Raw genomic sequence first — 26,318 nt, forward strand, 5'->3', positions numbered from 1 at the left:
TTGAAAAAATCTAATCTATGGCAGTTTCTGGAAAAAACTGTTTACGATTTCGAAGTTAAACAGCCATATAATGGAGTAACTATACTTATTGAGCGTTTACAAAAACTTTATATAATTTATTAATCTATTAAACGTTGTTCATTGGAATTCTAGATAAGTATTTTTCAGCGAGTTTAATATATTCCATTTTTGTTGTTTACTAGTACTGCTAGGTGTCAGTTAAAATTATAGTTGATTTATTGTTCAAATACCGAGCAGAGATACTGCTATAAGTTTCTTTTATATTTACAGTATTTTCTCAGTTACAAATGGATTTTTCAAGTCAATTTGATAATATAATAGAAAATATATGTCAAGAAAAAATAGATACAGAAATGTTGAAATTTACCCTTAATTTACATAATAATCCACTACTTTCGCGTAAAGCTGTAAATGATGTAATTAATACATTCAATAACTTCTTTTCAGAAATTTTTATTCCTTTTCTCCAAAAGAATATAGAACGTGACTTGAAACCTATAGCAGATCCAACTTTTTATTATAGAGCACAATTTATTTTAGAAAATAGTAAAAACATATTTAATAAGTTTTCCACGGAACACATTCCAGATTTCATATTTATAAAAACAAAAGTTTATTTATAGAACCAGAAGATTTGAAATTGGAAAAGAGGCTATTTACGCAAACAAAGATAACAAAAATGTGAAAATCGAGATGAAACCGATACATGCAGTTCATGTTCCTTTGAAAGAAACATTAAAAACTGTTCTCTAGCTACCGGAAGTATTCAATCAAATGAAAGAATATATTAATGAATTATCTACAGATAAGACATGTTTAGCAAATTTCATCCAAAATGATCTGTGGTTGAAAAAATATGCTACGAAATATATTGACAAAAACGTTTTTCCTCTTTTCCTTTACTTCGACGAATTCAAAGTTGGAAATGCTCTAGGAAGTTACGCGGGCGAGCAAAAATTAAAAGGCATATATGCGTCTCTTACCTGTTTACCTCCTTACTTGGTCGCTAAACTAGAAAATATTTTTGTTTCGTTGATTTTTCATTCAAATATTTGAAGAAGTTTGGGAATGAAAAAGTATTTAAAAAAACTATCGATGAATTGAATATTTTATCTGTTGTGTGTGTGTGTGTGTGTGTGTGTGTGTGTGTGTGTGTGTGTGTTGTGAAAAGGGTATAAATATCTGTATTAATCTGTAGTAAAGGATTTGATAGTTTACTTTCAGTGCGTCTTAGTTTTAGGGGATAATTTAGGACTGAATAGTATATGCGGATTTTCGAAAAGTTTTTTTAGTAATTCGTTATTGCAGAATTTGCTCTGCTACTAATGTTCAATGTCAAAACATGATCGTAGAAGATAGAAAACTTATCCGAACATTTCAGTCTTATGAAAATGACTTGCTAAAAAATGATTTTCCAATCACAGGTATAAGAGAAAGCTGTTTAATAAAATGCAAAATTTCCATAACAGAAAATAAAGCTGTTGATATGATGCATGATTTTTCAGAAGGGATTGCAACTTATACAGTTGCAAAAGTCCTGGAAACCATGATACGGGAAAAAATATTATCATTGGGTATTATAAATAATAGAATTGAAGCCTTCCCGTACAATGACATTGAAAAATCTAATAAACTGAGACCTCTTTATTTCACACAAAGTAAGCAGGGAGGTCAGAAATTAAAAGTTAAACAGCATCAGAAATGCTTTGTCTAGCTATTTAGGATATTTAGAACTGATTGGTGATTTAATTCCTGTGGGAAATAAGCATTGGGAATTATATCAATGTATCAGGAAAATAATTGGTGTTATAACATCTTCAAAATTGAATAGAGATGAAATAATCAATCTGCAAGAACTCCTTCAGAAACATTACTTTTTGTATTTATCACTTTTTGGTAAATTGAAACCAAAAATGCATATTTGGCTTCATTATATCAAAATAATGCTCTTGAATGGCCCTGTTATTCACTTTTCATCGATGATGTTCGAAAGAAAAATCCGAAAATTAAAAGAGATAGCTATCGGAACAACTTGCAGCACAAATTTGTGCTCCTTACACTATTGCTATTCGGCATCAATTGCAGCTGTGTTACAGAAAGGAAATGTCTTCTAGTGTAACTGATAATGTTCTATTTGAATAAAACAATAATACAAACGTACAAATCGATTTCAGACAATTAGTTCCTAACGTAAATAAAGAAATACCTATACCAACTTTGAAATACGTACAAATTTTAGGTCATAAATTTTCTATAGGAACGATTTTTGTCACAAGATTTACCGATGAGAGTCCCCAGTTTGGAATTATAAAAGAACTTTTCGATTGCAAAAATATTTATTTTCTGGTATTTGATACATTATTTTTTCTGAATTTGATACATTATTTTTTAATCATTATTACCACGCATACACTATAAATTCAAATAACAAGCCGGAAATACTAATGAACGTTCAGTTAATCCCGAGATTGCCACCGTGCTTATACATCGTTAAAAACACAGATGAGTTGATAGCAACAAAGTACAATATAAATGTATATAAAAATTATATTTACTTATATAGTTTTAGTAAATGAATAGAATATTATAATTTAAAAAAAACAATAATATATATGTACATGTATTTCTCATTCTTGTATTCTCCTAAATAAAATGCATAATATATGTATTTCTCTCATATCGGAAATATGTTTATCAATATTTTTCTATTCTATACATGTTTGTAAATAACGCTATTTTTTATCAAAAATTGTCAACGACTGTTCTGCAATGTCAGGATATACGAAACCTTTCGTCACAACTTTTTGGTAAGTACTTTTTAATTATCTAGAGAACATAATTGGTTCGTATAACACATATTGTATAACACATATTGAACACGTATAACACATATTATATAACACATATTGAAAGTAACAATGTATACATTGTATACATTGTTACTTTCGTATTTTTTAGAGGAAGGACTATTAAGAATAACATACAGTTAAGTCGGTATATGTTATACGGACCAATAAATTATGTTCTCTAGATAAAAAGTACTTACCAAAAAGTTGTTGCGCTCATGTGGTTGTCGTAAAAAGCTGTTACGACCAGTGCGCGCATCTTATTCTCTTTTTTCATAGAGATTCCTCGTGCTATGATTACACGATTTCATGCATAAACCGATAAAACGATAGCGCTATTAGCGCACTGAAATATATCATGCGATAGTAGTATAGGCTATTCGTGCCAAAATCGTAACAGATTTCTCTTCGTGTTGTTATAAAAATTAATCAGTTTCGCATCTAACATAAGATAAGATAATAGAATTGTAATAAAATAATATAAAATATTTGCTTATAATAAAGTATGTAATAACGATATCAGATCTATTATTATTGTACATTGTGTAAATCATTTATTATATTATATTTATTACCTATACATGTACATATAATATATATATAATATATATAATTATTGTATATTTTATTACATATTTTTAGAAATAAATATGTTATCTTATTATTATTCTGTTATTGTATCTAACTCAATAAACGCAGATTTTTATACTTACAATTAGTCCATTGATGCGTACAAAATGTATTATAGAAAACTTTTCTACGTAACATGCGTCATAAATTCTTAGCATGAGCTTTTCTTATTCATTGTTCATATTTAACTAGTCATACTAAATTATAGATTTCAACATGTTATTCAATTCTTAATCCGCTACAATTTAAACTGGCTATCTTGGCAGGGAAATTATGCGACTCAATCATCTTGATCAGACCTTGGATATATTTATCTGAGTTGTTTGGCAGCAACAAAATGAATGCGTATCCACCTCCGCCGGTGGCGGCGATTTTTCCTCCGAGTGAAAAATCCCGTGCAATTCCGCAAATAATGTCTAGGCTTGGATGTGACGTGCCTAATGCTCTTAGTAGTCCCTGATTCATGTGAATGATCCTGTAAAGTACGTTAGAAGACGATTAAAGTTGTAGTATTCAGTGTATAGCTACATATACGGGAAAGATAATCACGATAACTCTAAGAGATAATTACAAACAAATGTATTAAATTATATTAAAATTCGTAGAATGAGAGAGACTTACCACTAATACTTTATAATAGTTTATCAGACGAACTGAATTAGTTTCAACGATCTCACGCTGTTTTAAGGATGTGTTTTTGTGTCAATCTTCCGAAGCGTTCGAATAAACTTTTTCGATATAGTCTCGATACTATCTAGAACAAAATCAACGGAAGAAAATAAATGCTCTATCACTTTTATTTCCATGCTTCGCGCGCTTTTCTGGCTAACATTCGAAAAGACCAGCAGGATATTCATGCTTGGCACATCAGGAAAATCATTTGACCTCAGTCCCCTTTGAATACTCTTATCACGTCATACGTGGATATTACGATGTCGATTACAGTTGAGGAATTTTATATAATATCCTCACAAATGTAAGCATATTTTGAGATATGTAGGAGATCTTTAGACCGAAATCTGTAGCGGACTTTTCCTTTCTGCAGGAGGGACCAACGCTAAAAATGACGCCAAAAATGACGCCAAAAATGACGTATGATGCGAGACATACTACAAACGAGGCCGAATTGCCCAGACCATCACCGAGCAATTCCGTTGATAGTTTCACAATGAAAGATGATTTTATAATGATGCCTTTTTTGTAGCTAATAGAAACGAGAAGAAAGAAAAAAGCTTGTGAGCTTAATTGATGTGCATGATTGTTGGGAAAGCTCGTCAAGAAGGTAATAAATTTTTTCACTCTCTTAAACAACTTCAAACGATTCAATGTGTGATTGAATTTTTTATTATAAAAATGTATGAGAAATATGCGGAAAAATATCTTCATGTGTAATTGAACACTGGAGAAATTTATTTCAATAAAATCTTTTCAAACTTCTTCTGTAGGAAACGAAGAGAATGTAAGTACGGTATGCATGTCTAAGCCGGTTGCTACACAAGTTTTGTTACGTTCTCCGCATAAAACCATTGTGCCCGGTGTAGACACCTTGAACCTCTACATGACCTTTACGACGAAAAATTTATTTATTATCCGAAGAACAGGCGTAATGTCGATTGATAGATCGTAAAAAGTCAGACATAAAATCCGTGTCCTGTAAATATAAATTCAATTTATCAAAACAAGGAAATCGTCCACAAATATAACTTAATACATATTATTCTTGTTGTACATCAATTAATGAATCGTTGACTGCGACAATTGTAATTTATTACCAATTCGTTATCGAGTCTCTGCGATCCGAGGGAGTAACCACTAGATGAAATATTGTCCCAGATTACAAGATTTCATATGATTTCATCTGATTACAAATAATTTTTTTCACTATGTATGAAGTAATTTGGTAAAATCTACGATTTTATTTAATATTATACTTATACTATATTTAATATAAATGATTTCTCGTGGTTGCATATGTAATTATCGGATTACAGATGGACATTTCATATGAATTTTATAATGATTTTGAGGACTCTGTCCCACGATTTCATTCAGTGGTTACCCTCTCGCTGCGATCCATGCGTTAAAAAGATCTAATAAAATTGAATTAACAATCAGATCAGTTTCTCGGTTTACTCTTTTGACCTAATGGTGTCGGCAAGACAACGCTATTTATTTTCACTTCTTTTATATACAACCCTGGATTACATATTCTACAATATTGAAATTGAAAACGTTAGAGTATGTATTTATACATAATATGAGAATATTCTTTTTAACGTAACAGTATAAACTTTGTCTTGATATAAATCGAAGATAACGACTAAAATTTAGTGATTAGAAATTTACCAGTATTAAGATTGATCTGTCGTCTTTTTTAGTATATGTAGAACTAAGGACAATATCTTTTCAGAGTGTTTCTAATGTTTCTAACAAGAAATGATTTCTCCTCTGTAAGGACAGGTCAGTTTAATAAATTCAAATCACACAAACAATCAGAACACATACAAATGTAAATGCAACTTATATATTTAATCCATTAAAGCGCGCGTACAGATTTTATTACATAAAATTTTATTATGTAAAATTCTATTTTTCTTCACAGCGTGCGTTCTTAACATGAGTTATTCATTGTTTATATTTAACTATAGTTTTAAAGGATCGGAAAAAAATCCATTTCCAATTTTGCACGGATTTTTCGTTTTTTTCCCTAAGGGTTGAAAAATTCATTTTGGAAAAATTCGCGCGTACTCGTAAAACCTACGACGTTTGTTTCTCGGTTTTTTTCCGTAAAGAAAATAATTGAGGGTACACAGTGGGATAAGTTAACAGAAATTTTGAAATTGTATAAAAGATTGAGGTCGCATAACCCTATAAGCGCATAATATTATTTAATATTTTAAGCATATTCTTAGAATATGCTTAAAATATTAAATAATATTATGCGTTTATAGGGAACGTATTCATTAAAACATATAAAACATACACTATTGCACCATTGATGATTAAGTAAGAATTAAAAATATAGAGTCTAAATATCATGTTTATATGATAATATATTATTATATAAACATGATGTTTGGATTTAAACTGACTTTGTAACAAAATTTAAAAAAAAAACTACAAAGAGACACTTCAGGAGTTCATTAAACGGGAGTATGACAAACTAGAGCTAAAAATCTGTTTACTTAAGCTTTGCCATGTACTAAAGGAAAATTAGATTAGATTAGATAGATATTTTTACTATAAAAATAGAAAAATAACTAAAAAATTTTATTAAAAATAATGCTACATAATTTCATAGATCGCATTAATTTTATAAAGGAATTTAGAAGTTACTTATTGTGTCTTTTACACAACAAAAACAGCAATTTTTTCAAAAAATTAATTTTTCAGAAAAAAACTGCAATTTTTCCAATTTTTTTCCAGCAATTTGAAAAAAGCGGCTTTTTAAAAACTATATATTTAACTACTGATATTACGAATAAGTTATTGATTCCAACATGCTATTCAATTCTCAATCCGTTGTAATTCAGAGTGGCTATCTTAGTAGGGAAATTATGCGTCTCGAATGTCGTGATAAGATCTTTAATGTTTTCATCTGTGCTATCCGATAACAAAATGAAAGCGTATCTATCTCCATTCACAAGCTTCTCCGCGAATGAAAAACTTCGAGCAATTGCGGAATAATATCCAAGTTTGGATGCCACATGCTTAATGCTTTTAGTAGTCCTTGATTCATGTGAATAATATCTTGCAAGGTACTTTAAAAAATGTTTAAAGTTTCCAGCGTGTATGTACGGGAATCTCTAAGAGACAATCACCACAAGTATGTCGCGTAATAAAATTATACCAAAGTAGGTATACCGAAGTTCGGATAATAAGACTTATCAGTGTTTTATAATTATCTATTATATTAGTGGATGGACTATTATTATCTTCTTTTAAACAATTATATGTTTCCATGTCAATAATATCAAGCATGTTAATAATCTTAGTTTATATTATTCCATACTATTCAGGATGAAATCGATTAACAAAGATAGATTCTTCAACGCTTGAATTTTCATACTCTTCTTGCTTAGCATCTCGATTTTTATTTTATGGTTAACATTCGAGAAGACTAGCAGGATTTTCAGGTATGGTAAATTGGAAAAAGGCTTTGATATCGGCATACTTATTTCCCCTCCGTCAAATATTTTTATCTTGCCGTACGTGCACTGAGAAAAAAATGCGGTTGATTCAATTAAAATCTACATTACGGGCTGTCACTAACATAAGTAATTAATTCATATATATTTTTATTGACATAAAGGCCTTGATTATTGAAATAATAATTTATGTCTTTATGTCAATAAAAATATACATAAATTAATCACTTATGCTAGTGACAGCCCGTAATGTAGACTTTAATTGAATCAACAGCATTTTTTTCTCAGTGTGGATATTATAATACCGATCTTAGTCGAGGAATTGTATATAACAGAATCACAATCCTGAGCATAATTCGAGATCACCAGGAGATCTTGTTTGCTGAATTCGTAGAGGATGGTCCCTTTTTGCAGTAGGGATCAACGCAGCGAGAATGCGAGATATACCGCGAACGATGCCGAATTGCCCATACCGATCGGTAATTCCGTACATAGGTTCGCAATAAAACATGATAATATGTTGATATCTTCATAAAGTTATGGACGAGAGGAAAAAGAATGCAAAAAACTTAATTGATGAGCTAGATTGCTAGGTTTCGTATAATATAATCCTTCATGTAAGTGATAAAATTTTTTAATATTTCATGCAACGTAACACGAGAAAATGTGTCATTGTAATTTTCGCCAAAGAAGTGTATGAAAAATTCGCGTAAAGGTACTTTCATGTGTAACTGGATACTGGAGAAATATATTTCGAAGAAACCTGTTCGAACTACTGCTGGAGGAAACGAAGAGAACGTGAATGTGGTACGCATGTCTAAGTTGGCTACTATATAGCTTTTGTTACGTTTTATGAGTTCTCCGTATAAAACCATCGTGCTCGGTGCGGACAAGTTAAACTTGTACATGCCTTTCACGACGGAAAATTTGTTATCCAAAGAACAGGTACAATGTCGAATGACAGAGATCGTAAAAATTATACATGTAACTCGTGAATCCTGTAGATATGAATCATGTTTATTAAAGCAAGAAAATCCACAAGTACTTAGTATGATACATTCGTTGTACATTAATCAAAAATACTAACTAAATTACTTTCGTTGTACATTAATGAGAAACACTGACTGCGACAAATATAATTCATTTTATCATTTCATTATCGATTTTTTACGATCCATGCGTGAAAGAGATTTAATGAAATTCAACTTTGCTCAGCTTTTAGGCTTGTATTTGCTAAAATTGTCAGAATATACCGCAAATTATATTCTTTTTTGTACAAATCTGCATTTATTATTGGCTGCATTCAGCAGAAAAAGCAGCTTTACAACTGTTATAAAATTCTTTAATATGATTCGTCTCGCCCTATTAGTTCTTTACTGGATCTAAAGATATAAATCAACCATATTCAAGTATTTTACAATAGTTGCAAAGCTGCTTTCTCTGCTGAACGGAGCCATTGAAATTAAAAACGATTTCTTTTTTGTAAGGACAATGTAATTTGATAAATGACATACAAACAGATAAAACATAAACAGAAACGTAAATACAATACGACTGTATATGCTTCAAATTATCTATCAAAGAGCAGCAATTACAGTAAATGTCATTGTCATCTTTCATATAATTTTATGTTATATTTATTAACGTGACCGATACGAATCTTATGAGTTTATTGTTATAGAAATCAATCAATATCGCATCTAATATAAGATAAGATAATAGAATTGTAATAAAATAATATAAAATATTTGCTTATAATAAAGTATGTAATAGCGATACCAAATCTAGTATTATTGTACATGTAAATCATGTATTATATTATGCTTATTATATATATATCTATATAATATATATAATATTTATATAATTTTTGCATATTTTATTACAATTTTATTACAATAATTATGATATATTTTATTTTCATATTTTTAGGAATAAATATATTATTTTATTAATATTCCGTTATCTCTTATCTAACTGAAGAAGTGCGTATTTCAATACTTAATTCATTAATGAGTATAAAACGTACTATATAAAACTTTTCTACGTAACATGCGTCATAAATTCTTAGCATGAGCTTTTCTTTTATTCGTTGTTCATATTTAACTAGTCATACTAAATTATAGATTTCAACATGTTATTCAATTCTTAATCCGCTACAATTCAAATTGGCTATCTTGGCAGGGAAATTATGCGACTCAAACATCTTGATCAGATCTTGGATGTATTCATCTGAGTTGTTTGGCAGCAGCAAAATGAATGCGTATCCACCTCCGCCGGTGGCGGCGATTTTTCCTCCGAGTGAAAAATCCCGTGCAATTCCGCAAATAATGTCTAGGCTTGGATGTGACGTGCCTAATGCTCTTAGTAGTCCCTGATTCATGTGAATGATCCTGTAAAGTACGTTAGAAGACGATTAAAGTTGTAGTATTCAGTGTATAGCTACATATACGGGAAAGATAATCACGATAACTCTAAGAGATAATTACAAACAAATGTATTAAATTATATTAAAATTCGTAGAATGAGAGAGACTTACCACTAATACTTTATAATAGTTTATCAGACGAACTGAATTAGTTTCAACGATCTCACGCTGTTTTAAGGAATGTGTTTTTGCGTCAATCTTATGAAGCGTTCGAATAAACTTTATCGATATAGTCTCCATACTATTTAGAATAAAATCAACAGAAGAACATGAATGCTCTTTCACTTTTGTTTCCATGCTTCGATCGATTTTCTGGCTAACGTTCGAAAAGACCAGCAGGATCTTCATGCTCGGTACGTCAGGAAAATCATTTGACCTCAGTGTATCCCCTTTGAATACTTTTATCATGCCATACGTGGATATTATGATGTCGATTATAGTTGAGGAATTGAATACAATATTATCACAAATGTAAGCATATTCCGAGATATATATGAGATCTTTAGACTTAAATCTGTAGCGGACTTTTCCTTTCTGCAGGAGGGACCAACGCCAAAAACATGCCGCGAGACATACCACAAACGATGCCGAACTGCCCAGACCCTCACCGATCGGCAATTCCGTTGATAGTATCACAATGAAAGATGATTTTATAATGATGCCTTTTTTGTAGCTAATAGAAACGAGAAGAAAAAAAAAAGCTTGTAAGCTTAACTGATGTGCGTGGTTGCTGGGTTCGTAATTGCCGGGAAAGCCCGTCAAGAAGGTAATAAAGTTTTTTACTGTCCTAAGCAACATACAACGTTTATCTGCGTAATCGTAATTTTTATTATAAAAATATAAGAGAAATATGCGTAAAGGTATCTTCATGTGTAATTGGATACTGGAGAAATTTATTTCAATAAAATCTCTTCGAACTACTTTTGTAGGAAACGAAGAGAATGTAAGTACGGTACGCATGTCTAAGCCGGCTGCTACACAAGTTTTGTTACGTTGTCCGCATAAAAGCATCGTGCCCGGTGCAGACACCTTGAATCTATACATGACCTTCACGACGAAAAATTGATTTATTATTCGAAGAACAGACGTAACGTCGATTGATGGATCGTAAAAAGTCAGATACAAAATCCGTGTATCCTGTAAATATGAATTCTATTTATCAAAGCAAAAAAATCGTCCACAAATTAACTTAATACATATTATTCTTGTTGTACATCAATTAATGAATCGCGGACTGCGACAATTGTAATTCATTACCAATTCGTTATCGATTCTCTGCGATCCATGCGTTTAAAAGATCTAACAAGATTCAACTTACAATCAGATCAGTCTCTCGGCTTTTGATCTAATGATGTCAGTAAGACAACGCCATTTATCTTCACTTTTATGCAACCCTGGATTATATATTCTTCAATATTGAAATTGAAAACGTTATACATAATATGAGAATATTCCTTTTAACATAATAGTAAGTGCCTTGTCTTAATATAAATCGAATATAACGACTAAAATTTGGCGATTAGAAATTTACCAGTATTCAGATTGATCTATCGTCATCTTTAGTATATGTAGAACTAAAGACAATATCTTTTCAGAGTGTTTATAATGTTTATAACAAGAAACGATTTCTCCTCTGTAAGGACAGTTAAGTTTAATAAGCTCAAATTGTACAAACAATCAGAACATATACAAAAATAAATACAAATTATATATTTAATCCGTTAACGCGCGCGTACAGAATTATTATATAAAATTCTTTTTTTCTTCCCAATGTACGGCCTTAACATGAGTTGTTTATTGTTTATATTTAACTACTGATATTTCAAACAAATTATTGGTTCCAACATGCTATTCAATTCCCAATCCGTTGTAATTTAGAGTGGCTATCTTAGTAGGGAAATTATGCGTCTCAAACGTCGTGATAAGATCTTCAATATTTTCATCTGTGCTATCCGATAACAAAATGAAAGCGTATCCACCTTCACTCGCAAACTTCCCCGCGAATAAAAAATCTCGAGCAACTGCGCAAATAATGTCCAAGTTTGGATGCGACATGCCTAATTCTTTTAGTAGTCCTTGATTCATTTGAATAATATCCTGCAAGGTACTTTGAAAAATAATTAAAGTTTCCAATGTGTGTACGGGAATCTCTAAGAGACAATCATCACAAGTACATCGCGTAATAAAATTATACCAAAGTAGGTATACCGAAGTTCGAATAATAAGACTTATCAGTATTTTATAATTATCTATTATATTACTGGATGTTATTTTCTTTTAAACAATTATATGTTTCTATGTCAATAATATCAAGCATGTGAATAAACGTAGTTGATATTGCTTCGATACTATTCAGGATGAAATCGATTAACAAAGATGGATTCTTCGATTCTTCAATTTTCATACTCTTTTTGCTAGCGACTCGATTTTCATTTTATGGTTAACGTTCGAAAAGACTAGCAGGATTTTCAGGTCTGGCAAATTGGAAAAAGACTTTGATGTCTCGGCGTACTTATTTCCTCTCCGTCAAATATTTTTATCTTGCCGTACGTGGATATTATGATACCGATCTTAGTCGAGAAATTGTATATAACACAATCACAATCCTGAGCATAATTCGAGATCTTCAGAAGATCTTGTTTGCCGAATGCGTAGAGGACAGTCCCTCTCTGTAGAAGGGTTTACGCTAAAAGTGCGCCGCGAGATATACCGCAAACTGCCTGAACCGATCGGCAATTCCGTAGATAGTTTCATAATAAAAGATGATAATATATTGATATCTTCTTAAAGCTTATAAGGTCGAGAATGAAAAAAAATGCAATAAACTTAATTAATGAGCCAGATTTCTAGGTTTCGTATGTGCCGTCATAATCCTTCATAGAAGTGATAAAATTTTTTAATATTTCATGCAACATAACACGAGAAAATGTGTCATTGTAATTTTCGCCAAACAAGTGTATAAAAAAAGGTATTTCCATGTGTAACTAGATATTGGAGAAATCTATTTCGATGAAACCAATTCGAATTACTGCTGGAGGAAACGAAGAGAACGTGAGTGTGATACGCATGTCTGCTATATTGCTTTTGTTACGTCTTATGAGTTCTCGGTATATAAGCATCATGCCCGGTGCGGACAAGTTAAACTTGTATACTTTCACGATGAAAAATTTGTTATCTAAAGAATAGGTGTAATGTGGAGTGACAGATCGTAAAAATCATACACGTAACTCGTGAATCCTGTAGATATGAACCATGTTTATTAAAGCAAGAAGATCGTCCACAAGTACTTAGATGATGCATTTGTTGTACATCAATGAAAAACTGACTGCCACAAATGTAATTCATATTATCAATTCATTATCGAATTTTTATGATCCATGCGTGAAAGAAATCTAATAAAATTCAACTCTGCTCAGCTTTTCGGCTTGTATTTGTTAATATTGTCAGAATATACCGCAAATTATATTCATTTTTTGTACAAATCTGCATTTATTATTGGCTGCATTCAGCAGAAAAAGCAGCTTTGCAACTGTTATAAAATTCTTTAATATGATTCGTCTCGTCCTTTTAGTTCTTTACTGGTAAAATCTAAAGGTATAAATCAACCATATTCGAGTATTTTACAATAGTTGCAAAACTTCTTTCTTTGCTGAACGGAGCTATTGAAATTAAGAATGATTTCTTTTTTGTAAGGATAATGTAATTCGATAAATGACATTGTTACGTCCTGCCTTCCGTAGAAATATAAATTTTCTTCTCTTTTGTCTTTTTGTTTCGCGCTAATTTATTTTTGCTTATTTAGATTCACATCATCTATCTAAAATATTTCTATTGATTAATTGAAGATATTCCTAGCGAAAAGGATTTATTCTGCGTAGTATTGTTCCGTCATGCCGACACCGCGTGACCACCGTGTGTCGCGTAGCGCTAGCCAATCAAAGCACTCGCGAGGCGCGTGCCGCGTGCCGATGTATTGCAACAAGGATAACTCCGTGCGGAGTTATGGAATCGTTCCCATATGTTGAGAATGACATGTCATTATCATCTTACACGAGATTTAGAAAGAATTAATCTGATCGAGACATCTCAACGCCTATAACACAGCCACACAACAAAAATTTTTTTTCTGATCTTGGGGTCTGACCATGTTTACTGTATGTTTTTTGGGTCGCTGAATCCGAATCCGAGGTCTGTTTAACCCCATCACATCAGAATTTTGCCATAATGTAAGTCAATTCCAATAATCACATATGTCAGACTTTTATCTTGATAAGTACGTTATTTTAATTTATAACCGCATAACTCTGGTCATTGCACCTTTCTTTGCAATAATTTTTCTTTTGTCTCAAGCACCTGAAACATACTGTTGTGTCCTAAAAACACCTTCACCCGAAAAGTGTCTATTTTTACACTGAAAAAAAAGATTGGCTGCTGCAGCAAATTAGATGGTAAAATATGGCATAGCATTTTTAATTGGTTATATCAGTCAATTTTTGGTTGTGTTAGCCTATCGAAATCCTATACTGACATTGCGGATAGGCTAACGCAACCAAAAATTGGCTGCTGCAGCCAATTAAAAATGCTATGCCATATTTTACCATCTAATTTGCTGCAGCAGCCAATCTTTTTTTCAGTGTACGTTTACTTATAAAGAACTCGATACAGCTCGAAAAAAGAGAACAATTAAAGTAATATATTCCTTTTATCCCCAGCTTTCCAAACAGCCCTTTTAAGGGCTACATGATGTACAAAACCCGATCGTGCAACCTCCCCGCGGTGTATGTACATCGGGTAACGCCAATGCCGACGGTACAATGTTTGAAAAACTCACATTACATGAGTAAACGTAAAAATAGACATTTTTCGGGTGAAGGTGTTTCTAGGACACAACAGTATGTTTCAGGTGCTTGAGACAAAAGAAAAATTGTTGCAAAGAAAGGTGCAATGACCAGAGTTATGCGGTTATAAATTAAAATAACGTACTTATCAAGATAAAAGTCTGACATACGTGATTATTGGAGTTGACTTACATTATGACAAAATCCTGATGTGTGTGTGTGATGGGGTTAAATAGACCTCGGATTCGGATTCAGCGACCCCAAAAACATACAGTAAACACGATCAGACCCCAAGATCAGAAAAAAAATTTTTTTTGTGTGGCTGTGTAATCTTTCGGAATAAAAATAAGCTATCGCGCACCAATCACGGCCCGCGATACGCGTGTCGCTCGTCGCTGCGAATCCTTAATGGGATTTTAGCCGCTCTAACCAAGAATACTGTCAATTTTGAAGTCTCGCGTTATGTTTAAAATATTCTTTTTGTTTAATTTATTATCTTTTGGCCATCGTGACCGCCTTAATTGGTCTGTAACAGACGAGTTAACGCGAGATTGTCGCGTTAGCGAGCGCCGACCAATCGAGAGCCGGGGAAGGAGTAGCGCGGACACGGAGAGAGGCCCAAAATTTAATTTGTTAATTACTTTGAAATTCCGTTGATTAACGCGAAACTGATTTGATTCCTCAGTTCCGAAATGAATTCGTGGCAACTGTGCCGAATTTCAGTCCGATATAACCGATATTTCAATATGAAAATCATTTCCAAAATTTGTCGCGTATTACCAATTCTGGAAATTTGAGCTTCCCCTTCCCCCTCAACTCGCGAGCGCCACCGATTGGCGCCTATACAAACGGGGCGAAAATCGAGCTCCGTGTCATTCGTCATTTTCGATCGATCCGATTAAAGGACCAGACCGAGGAATATCTCGCAGAAGAGACTTCGCAAATTACAACGAATTTTTCAAAAAGTATTCATGTGTTAATTCTTCAAGGTTCCCCCTTCTCCTATACTCTTCAGATTGATTGCACTTGTAGGAGCTGCTCAGTTCTTCCTTTTCTCTTCGGCTAACTACGCTTGTAGGAGCTGCTTAGCCTACCTTCCTTCCCTGAACTGGCTGCGCTTGTAGGAGTTGCTCAGTTCTTCCTCCTCCTTTCCTCTAGACTAACTGCGCTTGTAGGAGCTGCATAGTCTATTTCCTTGCCGAATTGACTGCGCTTGTAGGAGCTGCTCAATTCTTCCTCTCCCGATTATCTTCCTCTACAATTAATTTCTACTACTATTTCTCTAATTTAATTACTCAAACAACCGCGCCGGAAAATTTAAACAAAAACATTTGTCGTAGAATGACTAAAAAAGGAAACCGCGCGGCCAGACAGGCCCCGACCATTCGTGGGCCACTCCTCGTATCTCCTATCCTCGGACGTTTCGGTGCATTATAAGGTCACGAGGGTACCATCCGGATACATAATCAATAAAAACGCATTAGAAATATACTTAGCGTCATATTCAACTTTCGTTCAATCCATTCCTCCATCCTCTCCCGAAGGGTATGAAATGATGAAACGGCTTAAGTTGCTCGGATCCATCATTAATTTCTTTGCTAAATGAACGCTAATCATGTTGGATATTATTACAATTTCAATTATTTGCTGAAGCATTAACAATGGCGAATTCGACATATAAATTCTTAAATATTTCTATCAAATAATTACTTTATCTCACACTGATAAGAAAAGATGCCAAATTCCATTTCAAAGGAATAATAATAATAATAATTAATTTAAATTTCCAAATTAATTATAATTGACGCATAATTCGTAAATGTTTCATTCCGTTCCAAAAAAACAGCAGTCATTAATTTAAATTTCCAAATTAATTATAATTGATCAAATAACATGAGAGACTTCTGTAGCATGCGATACGCCGGCGGTAGCAGTCTCATGGTTTGCCGCTCGACCTGAGACTCGCCCCTACTCTGATCATACCTCCCCCACTCTAATAACAATCTGCCACTCTTCCAATCCTATATCCCGCCCGCGCACCGCGTCGAACCGTCACTCTTTCTCCCAAATCCGCGCTCGGCAGCAACGCGATGTACCATATGACGCAAGGATTCTATGCCAACCCGCGGGTCGTAAGATAAATAGGCGACATTCCGCGAACGCGAAACTCAGTAATTGAACATAGTTATTCGTAACAAAACTGATGACAGCGGTGGGATAATAATAGTAGCCGCTTCACTCGAATTCATACCATAGTTATATATATACGTAAATTTATACGTTTATACAAAACTGGTGACAACGGTGGATAGTAACAAGAACCGCTGCACCCTAACACAGTAATCCAAAACGCGAAAATATATGAATGGTTACTATTATAAATACGTAACAAACTGGTGACAGCGGTGGGATAATAATAGTAGCCGCTTCACCCGAATTCATACCATAGTTATACATACAAAAAGATAAAACATAAACACAAACGTAAATACAATACTCAATATGACTCAAACTATTTATCAAAGAGCAGCAATTACAATAAATGTCATTGTCATCTTTCATATAATTTTATGTTATATTTATTAACGTGACGAATACGAATCATCTTATGAGTTTATTGTTATAAAAATTAATCAGTTTCGCATCTAATATAAGATAAGATAATGGAATTGTAATAAAATAATATAAAATATTTGCTTATAATAAAGTATGTAATAGTGATATCAGATCTACTAGTATTGTACATGTAAATCATTTATTACATTACGCTTATTACATATATATGTACACTGCTGGTCAAAAATCTTTGGACACCATGCATACTTACGGTATAAGGATAAAAATGTTTACGACAAACATGAATATTCGATCTAAACCAAAGAAAACATTATATTTATTTATAAAGTATAAATATTTATACTTATAAATATTTAAACTTTAAATTTTGTTTTGTTTCTTATCAAATATTTATAAGAAACAAAACAAAACATTATTATTTGACTCTTACGAACCCTTGGAAAAAATCAAACCATCTTTGTAATCTTCTAAAAATAAGCATTTAGTTGACAACAGTGATTTCAATTTCCATTCTGCTTGGCGCTGTATCTTTGTCAGTGTGTTTGCAAATATTTCCGCTATGGTTCTTTTGTGTCATCGTAACGTGAAAACAATTGTAGAAAGTTGAGAGACAAGGATTTGATAACAAGGTATGTGGTGCTCTAGTATTAATACAAGTTTTTATTTTTTATTGAATTGAAAAGAAAATGTTTGTGTGAATTTTTTATAAGAGATGACTCCACGATTGCGAACAAATGTGGACCGAGAGACGAGGGCCGTAATCAATGCATACTATAACAATGATGGTCTTTCTATTCGTAATATTGCTTCAAAACTGAAGATCCCCAGGTCCACTGTTGCATACACCATCAAGCGTTTTCATGAAATTGGAATCAACAAAGATCGACCACGAAAGTGGGAGGCCACGGGTGACTATGAAAGCTGAAGATAAGTTCATCATGCTACTCTCCAAATGAGATAGATGGCAAACTGCTCCTATAATTCAAGCAGATTTCAACTTAGGTCATGACAAGCAGATATCTGTAGCAACTATCAAAAGGAGACTTAGATCAGCTGGTCTCTTTGATAGAGTTGCTGTACGGAAACCACTTCTTCGTCCAGTAAATAAAAAGAAAAGATTGCAATGGGCGCAGAAACACAAGAATTGGACTGTAGAAGATTTTAAAAAAGTGTTATGGACGGATGAGTCCAAATTTGAGACATTTGGCAGCAAAAGAAGTATACGTACGACGCTCGGCGAACGAAAAGATAATGCCCAACTGCATTACACCAACTGTCAAAAATGGTGGAGGATCCGTAATAGTTTTGGGGGCATTTTCCTACTACTAGTGAGTGCTCTGTATAGAATCAATGGAAATCTCGATCAGAAAGAATACCACAAAATCATTGTTCATCACGCAATTCCTGCAGGAAAAAAACTGATCGGCTGGGAATTCATTATGCAGCAAGATAATGATCCGAAACACACTTCAAATCTTTACAAGAATTTCTTGATATAAAGAAAAAAGAAGAGAATATACTAAAATTAATGGAATGGCCACCAAAATCACCTGATCTAAACCCAATCGAACTTCTATGGAAAGAACTTGACCGTAAAGTGAGGAACCAGTGTCCAACCTCTCAAGAAAGCCCTCTCAGAAAAGCCTCTAGAATATATTAGAAGCCTCTTGGAAGCAATTACAGCCAATTATTTTGCAAAATCTAATCAACAGGATGCCTAGAATAGTCAAAAATGTGTTAAGGGCTAAAAGTGGCTTTTTTTAATGAAAAGAAGGTTTGATTTTTCTAATCGTAAGGGTCTCAAATGATAATGTTTTGTTTTGTTTCTTATACTTTATAAATAAATATAATATTTCCTTTCGTTTTGAATATTCATGTTTGTCTTAATCCTTATACCATAAGTATGCATGGTGTCCAAAGATTTTTGACCGGCAGTGTACATAATATATATATATATATATATATAATATATATATAATTATTGAATATTTTATTACATCTTTTATTTTCATATTTTTAGAAATAAATATATATTATTTTATTAATATCCCGTTATCTTATCTAACTCAAGAAGTGCATATTTCAATACTTAATCCATTAATGCGTACAAAATGTATTATATAAAACTTTTCTACGTAACATGCGTCATAAATTCTTAGCATGAGCTTTTTGTGTTCATTGTCCATATTTAACTACTCATACTAAATTATTGATTTCAATGTTATTCAATTCTTAATCCGCTACAATTTAAACTGGCTGTCTCGGTAGAGAAATTACGTGACTCAAAGATCTTGATCAGATCTTGGATGTATTCATCTGAGTTGTTTGGTAGCAGCAAAATGAATGCGTATCCACCTCCGCCGGTGGCGGCGATTTTTCCTCCGAGTGAAAAATCCCGTGCAATTCCGCAAATAATGTCTAGGCTTGGATGTGACGTGCCTAATGCTCTTAGTAGTCCCTGATTCATGTGAATGATCCTGTAAAGTACGTTAGAAGACGATTAAAGTTGTAGTATTCAGTGTATAGCTACATATACGGGAAAGATAATCACGATAACTCTAAGAGATAATTACAAACAAATGTATTAAATTATATTAAAATTCGTAGAATGAGAGAGACTTACCACTAATACTTTATAATAGTTTATCAGACGAACTGAATTAGTTTCAACGATCTCACGCTGTTTTAAGGATGTGTTTTTGTGTCAATCTTCCGAAGCGTTCGAATAAACTTTTTCGATATAGTCTCGATACTATCTAGAACAAAATCAACGGAAGAAAATAAATGCTCTATCACTTTTATTTCCATGCTTCGATCGATTTTCTGGCTAACATTCGAAAAAACCAGCAGGATCTTCATGCTCAGAAAAATCATTTGACTTCAGTGTATCCCCTTTGAATACCTTTATCTTGCTATACGTGGAATATTACGAAGTCGATTTTAGTTGAGGAATTGTATACAATATTTTCACAAATTATCGCATATTTCGAGATATGTTTGAGATCATTACAGTTAAATCTGTAGCGGACTTTTCCTTTCTGCAGGAGAGACCAACGCCGCGAGACATACCACAAACGATGTCGAACTGCCCAGACCTTCACCGATCGGCAATTCCGTTGATAGTTTCACAATGAAAGATGATTTTATAACGCCTTTTTTGTAGCTGCAAGATGATTTTATAATGCCTTTTTTGTAGCTAATAGAAATGAAAAGAAAAAAGAAAGCTTGTAAGCTTAATTGATGTGCGTGGTTGCTGGATTCGTAATTTCCGGGAAAGCCCGTCAAGAAGGTAATAAAGTTTTTTACTGTCCTAAGCAACATATAACATTTATCTGTGTAATCGTAATTTTTATTATAAAAATGTAAGAGAAATATGCGTAAAGGTATCTTCATGTGTAATTAGATACTGGAGAAATTTATTTCGATAAAATCTCTTCGAACTACTTTTAGAAAACGAAGAGTATGTAAGTACGGTACGCATGTCTAAGCCGGCTGCTACACAAGTTTTATTACGTTCTCCGCATAAAAGCAATGTGCCCGGTGCAGACATGTTGAACGTCTACATGACCTTCACGACGAAAAATTTATTTATTATCCGAAGAACAGGCGCAGTGACGATTGATGAATCGTAAAATGTCAGATACAAAATCCGTGTATCCTGTAAATATGAATTCTATTTATCAAAACAAGAATATCGTCTACAAATATAACTTAATACATATTACTCTTGTTGTACATCAATTAATGAATCGCGGACTGTGACAATTGTAATTGATTACCAATTCGTTATCGATTCTCTGCGATCCATGCGTTAAAAAGATCTAATAAAGTTCAACTCACAATCAGATCAGTTTCTCGGCTTACCCTTTTGATCTAATGGTGTCAACAAGACACAATGCCATTTATCTTCACTTCTTTTATGTACAATCCTGGATTACATATTCTTCGTTATTGAAATTGGAAACGTTATAGTGTATTTATATATATTATGAGAATATTATTTTTAACATAACAGTAAGAGCTTTGTCTTGATATAAATCGAAGATAACGACTAAAATTTAGCAATTAGAAATTTACCAATTTTCAGATTGATCTGTCGTCTTCTTTAGTATATGTAGAACTAAGGACAATATATTTTCAGATCGTTTATAATGTTTATAAGAAGAAACGATTTCTCCTTTGTAAGGACAATTTAGTTTAATAAACTCAAATCACACAAACAATCAGAACATATACAAATGTAAATACAATTTATATACAATAAGAATCTTATTTTAGATCGTACATATGAGAACACATTTGATAAACTAGAAGCCTATACCGGTCGAAGCTGGATCTTCAATGCTTTTAAATAATTTCTATGTATTGATGAATTTATATATTAAATATGTTTATTTCAACTGTGCGCCGAAATGATTTTTCGAACTTATAAACGCAATTAAACTACTATAGTAATATCACAAATTTAATTAATAAGCAATTTAATAATTTGATGCTTAATCTGGCATCTTATTAGAAAGATGTTAATGTACTGAAAAACTATAAATAAATTTATTGCGAAAAATATTACCTCGGCTGAGAGTCGAAATTGGATCTCTTGTATTTCGTACGTGCGTCCGAAGCCTTTACACTACAATTTATATATTTAATCCGTTAACGCGCGCGTACAGAATTATTATATTATATAAAATTCTATTTTTCTTAACAACGTGCATCCTTAGCATGAGTTATTTTTGTTTATATTTAACTACTGATATTACAAGTAAGTTATTGATTCCAACATGCTATTCAATGCTCAATTCATTGCAATTCAAACTGGCTATTTGTGCAAGGAAATTATGCGACTCAAATGTCTTGATAAGTTCTTGAATGAATTCGTCTGTGCTATTTGATAACACTAGAATGAATGCGTATCCACCTCCACCGCTATTAGTGATCTTCCCTCCAATTGAAAAATCCCACGCAATTGCGCAAATAATGTCTAGCTTTTGACATGCCCAGTGCACATAGTAATCCTTTATTTACGTGGACGAGAGTCTGCAAATGTTACAAGAGATGACTAAGATTTCCGACAGATTATATTATATATAAGAATCCCTAAGGCCATCAGTAGTGAGTAAGATTAACTTTAATCTCGGTTTAAATTACTGTTTATCTTTTTAAATTTTCTCGATATCACAAAACGTGCAGCAATATTGCTGCAACATTGCTGCAATGTGTAATATTGCTGCAACATTGCTGCAATGTGTAATATTGCTACAATATTGCAGCAATATTACTGCAACGTTTGTGCTGTTGGAGTTTTAGTATTAGGAAAAGATAAAAAGTAAATTGAATCTGGATTAAATTTAATCTTACATTGGTGGAACCTCGCCCAAGAGATATACAGGGTGTCTCAAAAATAGGGTAGGAGCTATAATGGGGGCGAAGAAAGGGTCAAGGGGAACAAAAAAGTCTTATACCATTTATGCGGCTCCTACCTTATTTTTGAGACATCCTGTATTATTATGTATGTATCTATTGTCATATCATAATAAAAATATAATATTAAAGTTCTCAGAATGAGGCTTACCGATAATTTTTTAAAGCAGCTCAAATAAAATGGATATTTGAACGAAGTATGATGTCAGTCTCATTTAAATTCCGTATATTTTCAATGTCTCCAAAAATTTCAGTAGACATTTTAAATATAGCCTTGATACTATTCAGGATAAATTTAACAAATGGATATTGCTTCATTATCTTCATTTGCTCAACTTGCTCGGCTATGATTATCTAGCTAATATTCGGGAAAACCAGCAAGATCTTCATGCTCGGTACACGAGTGAACATAATTGCTAATTCATAATCGAATATGTGTATCGAATCATACACAGATACGACAGAGTCGATTATGATTGAAAAATTACATATCAGAGATTCACAACTAGATGTTCACTGTTAAATTCGTAGAAGACAAGCCCTTTTTGCAAAAATGACCAACGATAAAAGCATGCCACAAGACTTGCCGCGAAGGCTGTGGAATTACTCAGCCTCTCTCCGATCGCCAATTCCGTCGATATTTTCACGATGATGTCATAGTAATGTTTATTTCGTTACCTATAAGAAAGAGAAGAAAAAAGAATGCTTGTAAACTTAACTGATGTGCATGATTACTACATTCGTATATACCGATGTATTCCTTTAACAAGTTGACAAACTTTTTTATTTCTTTAGGAAACTGAACATCAGTAAATTTGTATTTGAAATTCTCGCCACAGTAAAATATACGAGATATGTTTCTAGAAGTATCTTTACACGTAACATGATATTGGAAAATTTATTTTGATAAAATCTGTCTGAACAGCGAATACAGGTAGCGAAGTGAATGCCAACGTAGTACGCATGCTTAAACTGGATGCAATGGAATTTTTGTCATATCTTACGGGATCTCCGCTTAAGAACACCCTGCCGGCACGGACACATTAAACTTGTACATGTTTTTCACAGAAAAAAATTTCGAGTATCCGGCAAATTGATGTAACGTTAAATAATAGATTGTGCGCGCGCGCGCGCGCGTGTGTGTGTGTGTGTGTGTGTGTGTGTAGAAAGTGTTACTCTCTAGATATATCGGAATGAAAATATTGTCCATAAATAATATTTATCACTCTTTCGTGATACAAACGTCAAAAGTAACTCTTTAATTTATTAATATCGTGCACAATAAATCTAATAAGATACAAGAATTGATTTCTCAACTTTTTTCATTTTTTATTTTTCATCTTTATCAATATAAACGAAACACATGAATTTTCTTTATTTCTTTCTATGCATGCATCTAGATTACATATTTCCGATTATTATAAAAAACTTTATCATGAAGTTAATCAGATTACTTTAATGAGAAAAAATTAACACGTAATTTATTTTTATATTTAAATTTGAGAATGACATTATTACTTACGACTTAAGCAGCAAAAGCTCTTCTTTAAATGAATTCACGATTGCGATAAAAATTTAATAATGAGAAGTTTAGTAATCGTTAGGTTGATCTATCATCTTTAACATGCAATGTTGCAATATTTTTTAGAGTGATAGTTGAAGGAATGCGGGCTAAAAATAACGATGTCTTTTTCGTAGCATTAGTATAACAGGCTACTCTGATACACAGGAAGTACATATATAAACACAATTTTTGACATTGTTAGGCCTATCTACTAAAGAACACAGGTTAAATTAAATGTCATTTATATATGTAGACATACGCATACATTCACAATAGCCAGGGCTGGTATTTAAAATGCCATTTAAAATGTAATTCTATTTAAAATGCTAAATGTAAAATACTTAAAAAAATGTATATTAAAATGTATGTAAGGAAAACCATTCTGTATTTGAAAACTATTTAAATAAAAATATCTATTTACCCATTTTACATATAAAGTGGATTCGAAAAACATTTTGTGTGCATTTTAAATACATTTTTTTAAGTACTTATATTTGGCATTTTAAATACCAGTAAATTACCTAGCCCTGACAATAGCAAATAAAAAGATAGAAAAATTTATATGGTAATATATAAGTATAACATAACATATAATTTATAATAAATGTCATATACAATAAATAATTCAAAACAATTTATAATCAAACGTTCTGGTATTGTCACATATTATTAGCTAAAGTTTATATTTTGTTATTATCTTATTATATAATCTTCACATATTTGTGTTTTTAATATTCCTATAATCCATTAATACAAAGAATATATTATATAAAATTCTACAACATATATCTGTTTCTCTGCATACTTGTTGTAATTAAGTCATTTTAATAGTACGTTGCTCATATTTATTTGCCCATTAAATTGTTAATTTAATCGTTATTCAACTCTTATTCCGCTGCAATTCAAAGTGACTATCTTAGTAGGGAAATTATGCGCCTCGAATGTCGTGATAAGATCTTGGATGTTTTCATCTGTGCTATCCGCTAACAAAATGAAAGCATATCCACCTCCACCTCTACTCGCAAGTTTCCCCGCGAGTGAAAAACTTCGAGCAATTGCGCAAATAATGTCCAAGTTTGGATGCGACATGCCTAATGCTTTTAGTAGTCCTTGATTCATGTGAATAATATCCTGCAAAGTAAAAAATAATTAAAGTTTCCAGCGTTCGTACGGGAATCTCTACAATACAGTAGTAAGCTTGATTTAAGAAGTAAGAGTAAGAAATTAACCAATCACAGTCGATTATTCTTTTCACAATCGCGACTGTGATTGGTCAATTTTTTACTCTTATTTCTTAAATCAAGCTTACTTCGCAAATTATAGACGACGCATAAGAGATAATCACCACAAGTATACGTCGCGTAATAAAATTATACCAAAAAAAAAAGTAGGTATACCAAAGGTCGGATAATAAGACTTACCAATAATATTCTTGAGGCTTTCACGGGTGTTACCTATGTGACAATCTTGCGTTTCGCGGGTTTTCTCCGTGTTTAGATCCATTCTTGGAATGCCAACGTTTCGTGAACCTTGCAGTTCACTTTATCAGGGCGAGGAGCAGCCTGATACTAAGCTGTTCCCCCGGGTCGTTCCTTTTATATTACGCTGCTTGTGTGGGGGGAGGAGGGGGGGAGAAGAAAATTGTGAGTCAAGGGGGGGAGAGGAATTCGGCCGGTTTTCAATAGCCGGGAAGATGGTCTTCCATATTTTATTTATATTGTAGCCATTATCTCTATTTAGATTGTAGGGTGTTTTTGTATTTCTATGGCTTCTACATATATTTTCTATACTTTCTATACTTTCTTGGAAAGTATGATGTAATGTTGGCTATTGTGGTCGTTTTAT

General features: G+C 32.6%; 2 protein-coding genes and 3 pseudogenes across 2 annotated transcripts in view; all 5 read right to left on the reverse strand.

The window, feature by feature from the left end:
* Positions 1–3,716: 3,716 nt before the first annotated feature.
* LOC108724442 (mevalonate kinase-like) lies at positions 3,717–5,057 on the reverse strand (annotated as a pseudogene).
* Positions 5,058–7,137: 2,080 nt separating this feature from the next.
* On the reverse strand, positions 7,138–11,152 carry LOC108724443 (mevalonate kinase-like). Its single transcript, XM_018450820.1, has 3 exons — positions 10,294–11,152; positions 9,799–10,038; positions 7,138–7,249 (listed from the first exon to the last, which is right to left on the reverse strand). Exons 1-3 carry the CDS (start codon positions 11,115–11,117, stop codon positions 7,138–7,140), a joined length of 1,176 nt encoding a protein of 391 aa, XP_018306322.1. The 5' UTR covers positions 11,118–11,152.
* Positions 11,153–11,921: 769 nt separating this feature from the next.
* LOC108724444 (mevalonate kinase-like) lies at positions 11,922–13,285 on the reverse strand (annotated as a pseudogene).
* A 7,215-nt stretch (positions 13,286–20,500) lies between these two features.
* On the reverse strand, positions 20,501–21,053 carry LOC108724445 (mevalonate kinase-like; annotated as a pseudogene).
* Positions 21,054–25,349: 4,296 nt separating this feature from the next.
* LOC108724458 (mevalonate kinase-like) overlaps positions 25,350–26,318 on the reverse strand; it is a 4,063-nt gene continuing 3,094 nt past the window's right edge. Inside the window, 1 exon segment of the mRNA XM_018450837.1 lies at positions 25,350–25,604. Within this exon segment, the coding sequence (XP_018306339.1) occupies positions 25,350–25,604 (255 nt within the window).

Source organism: Mycetomoellerius zeteki, unplaced genomic scaffold (genome assembly GCF_001594055.1).
Source record: "Mycetomoellerius zeteki isolate Tzet28-1 unplaced genomic scaffold, Tzet1.0 scaffold3, whole genome shotgun sequence".
Taxonomy (NCBI): Eukaryota; Metazoa; Arthropoda; class Insecta; order Hymenoptera; family Formicidae; genus Mycetomoellerius; species Mycetomoellerius zeteki.

Coding starts and splice junctions, on each gene's coding strand:
- LOC108724443 (XM_018450820.1), bottom strand. CDS start 11,117: ATGTATAGATTCAAGGTGTCTGCACCGGGCACGATGCTTTTATGCGGA. Junction 10,039..10,293: donor ATGGAGACTATATCGATAAA/GTTTATTCGAAC, acceptor CGTACTTTACAG/GATCATTCACATGAATCAGG. Junction 7,250..9,798: donor GCCAATTTGAATTGTAGCGG/ATTAAGAATTGA, acceptor AAGTACCTTGCA/AGATATTATTCACATGAATC.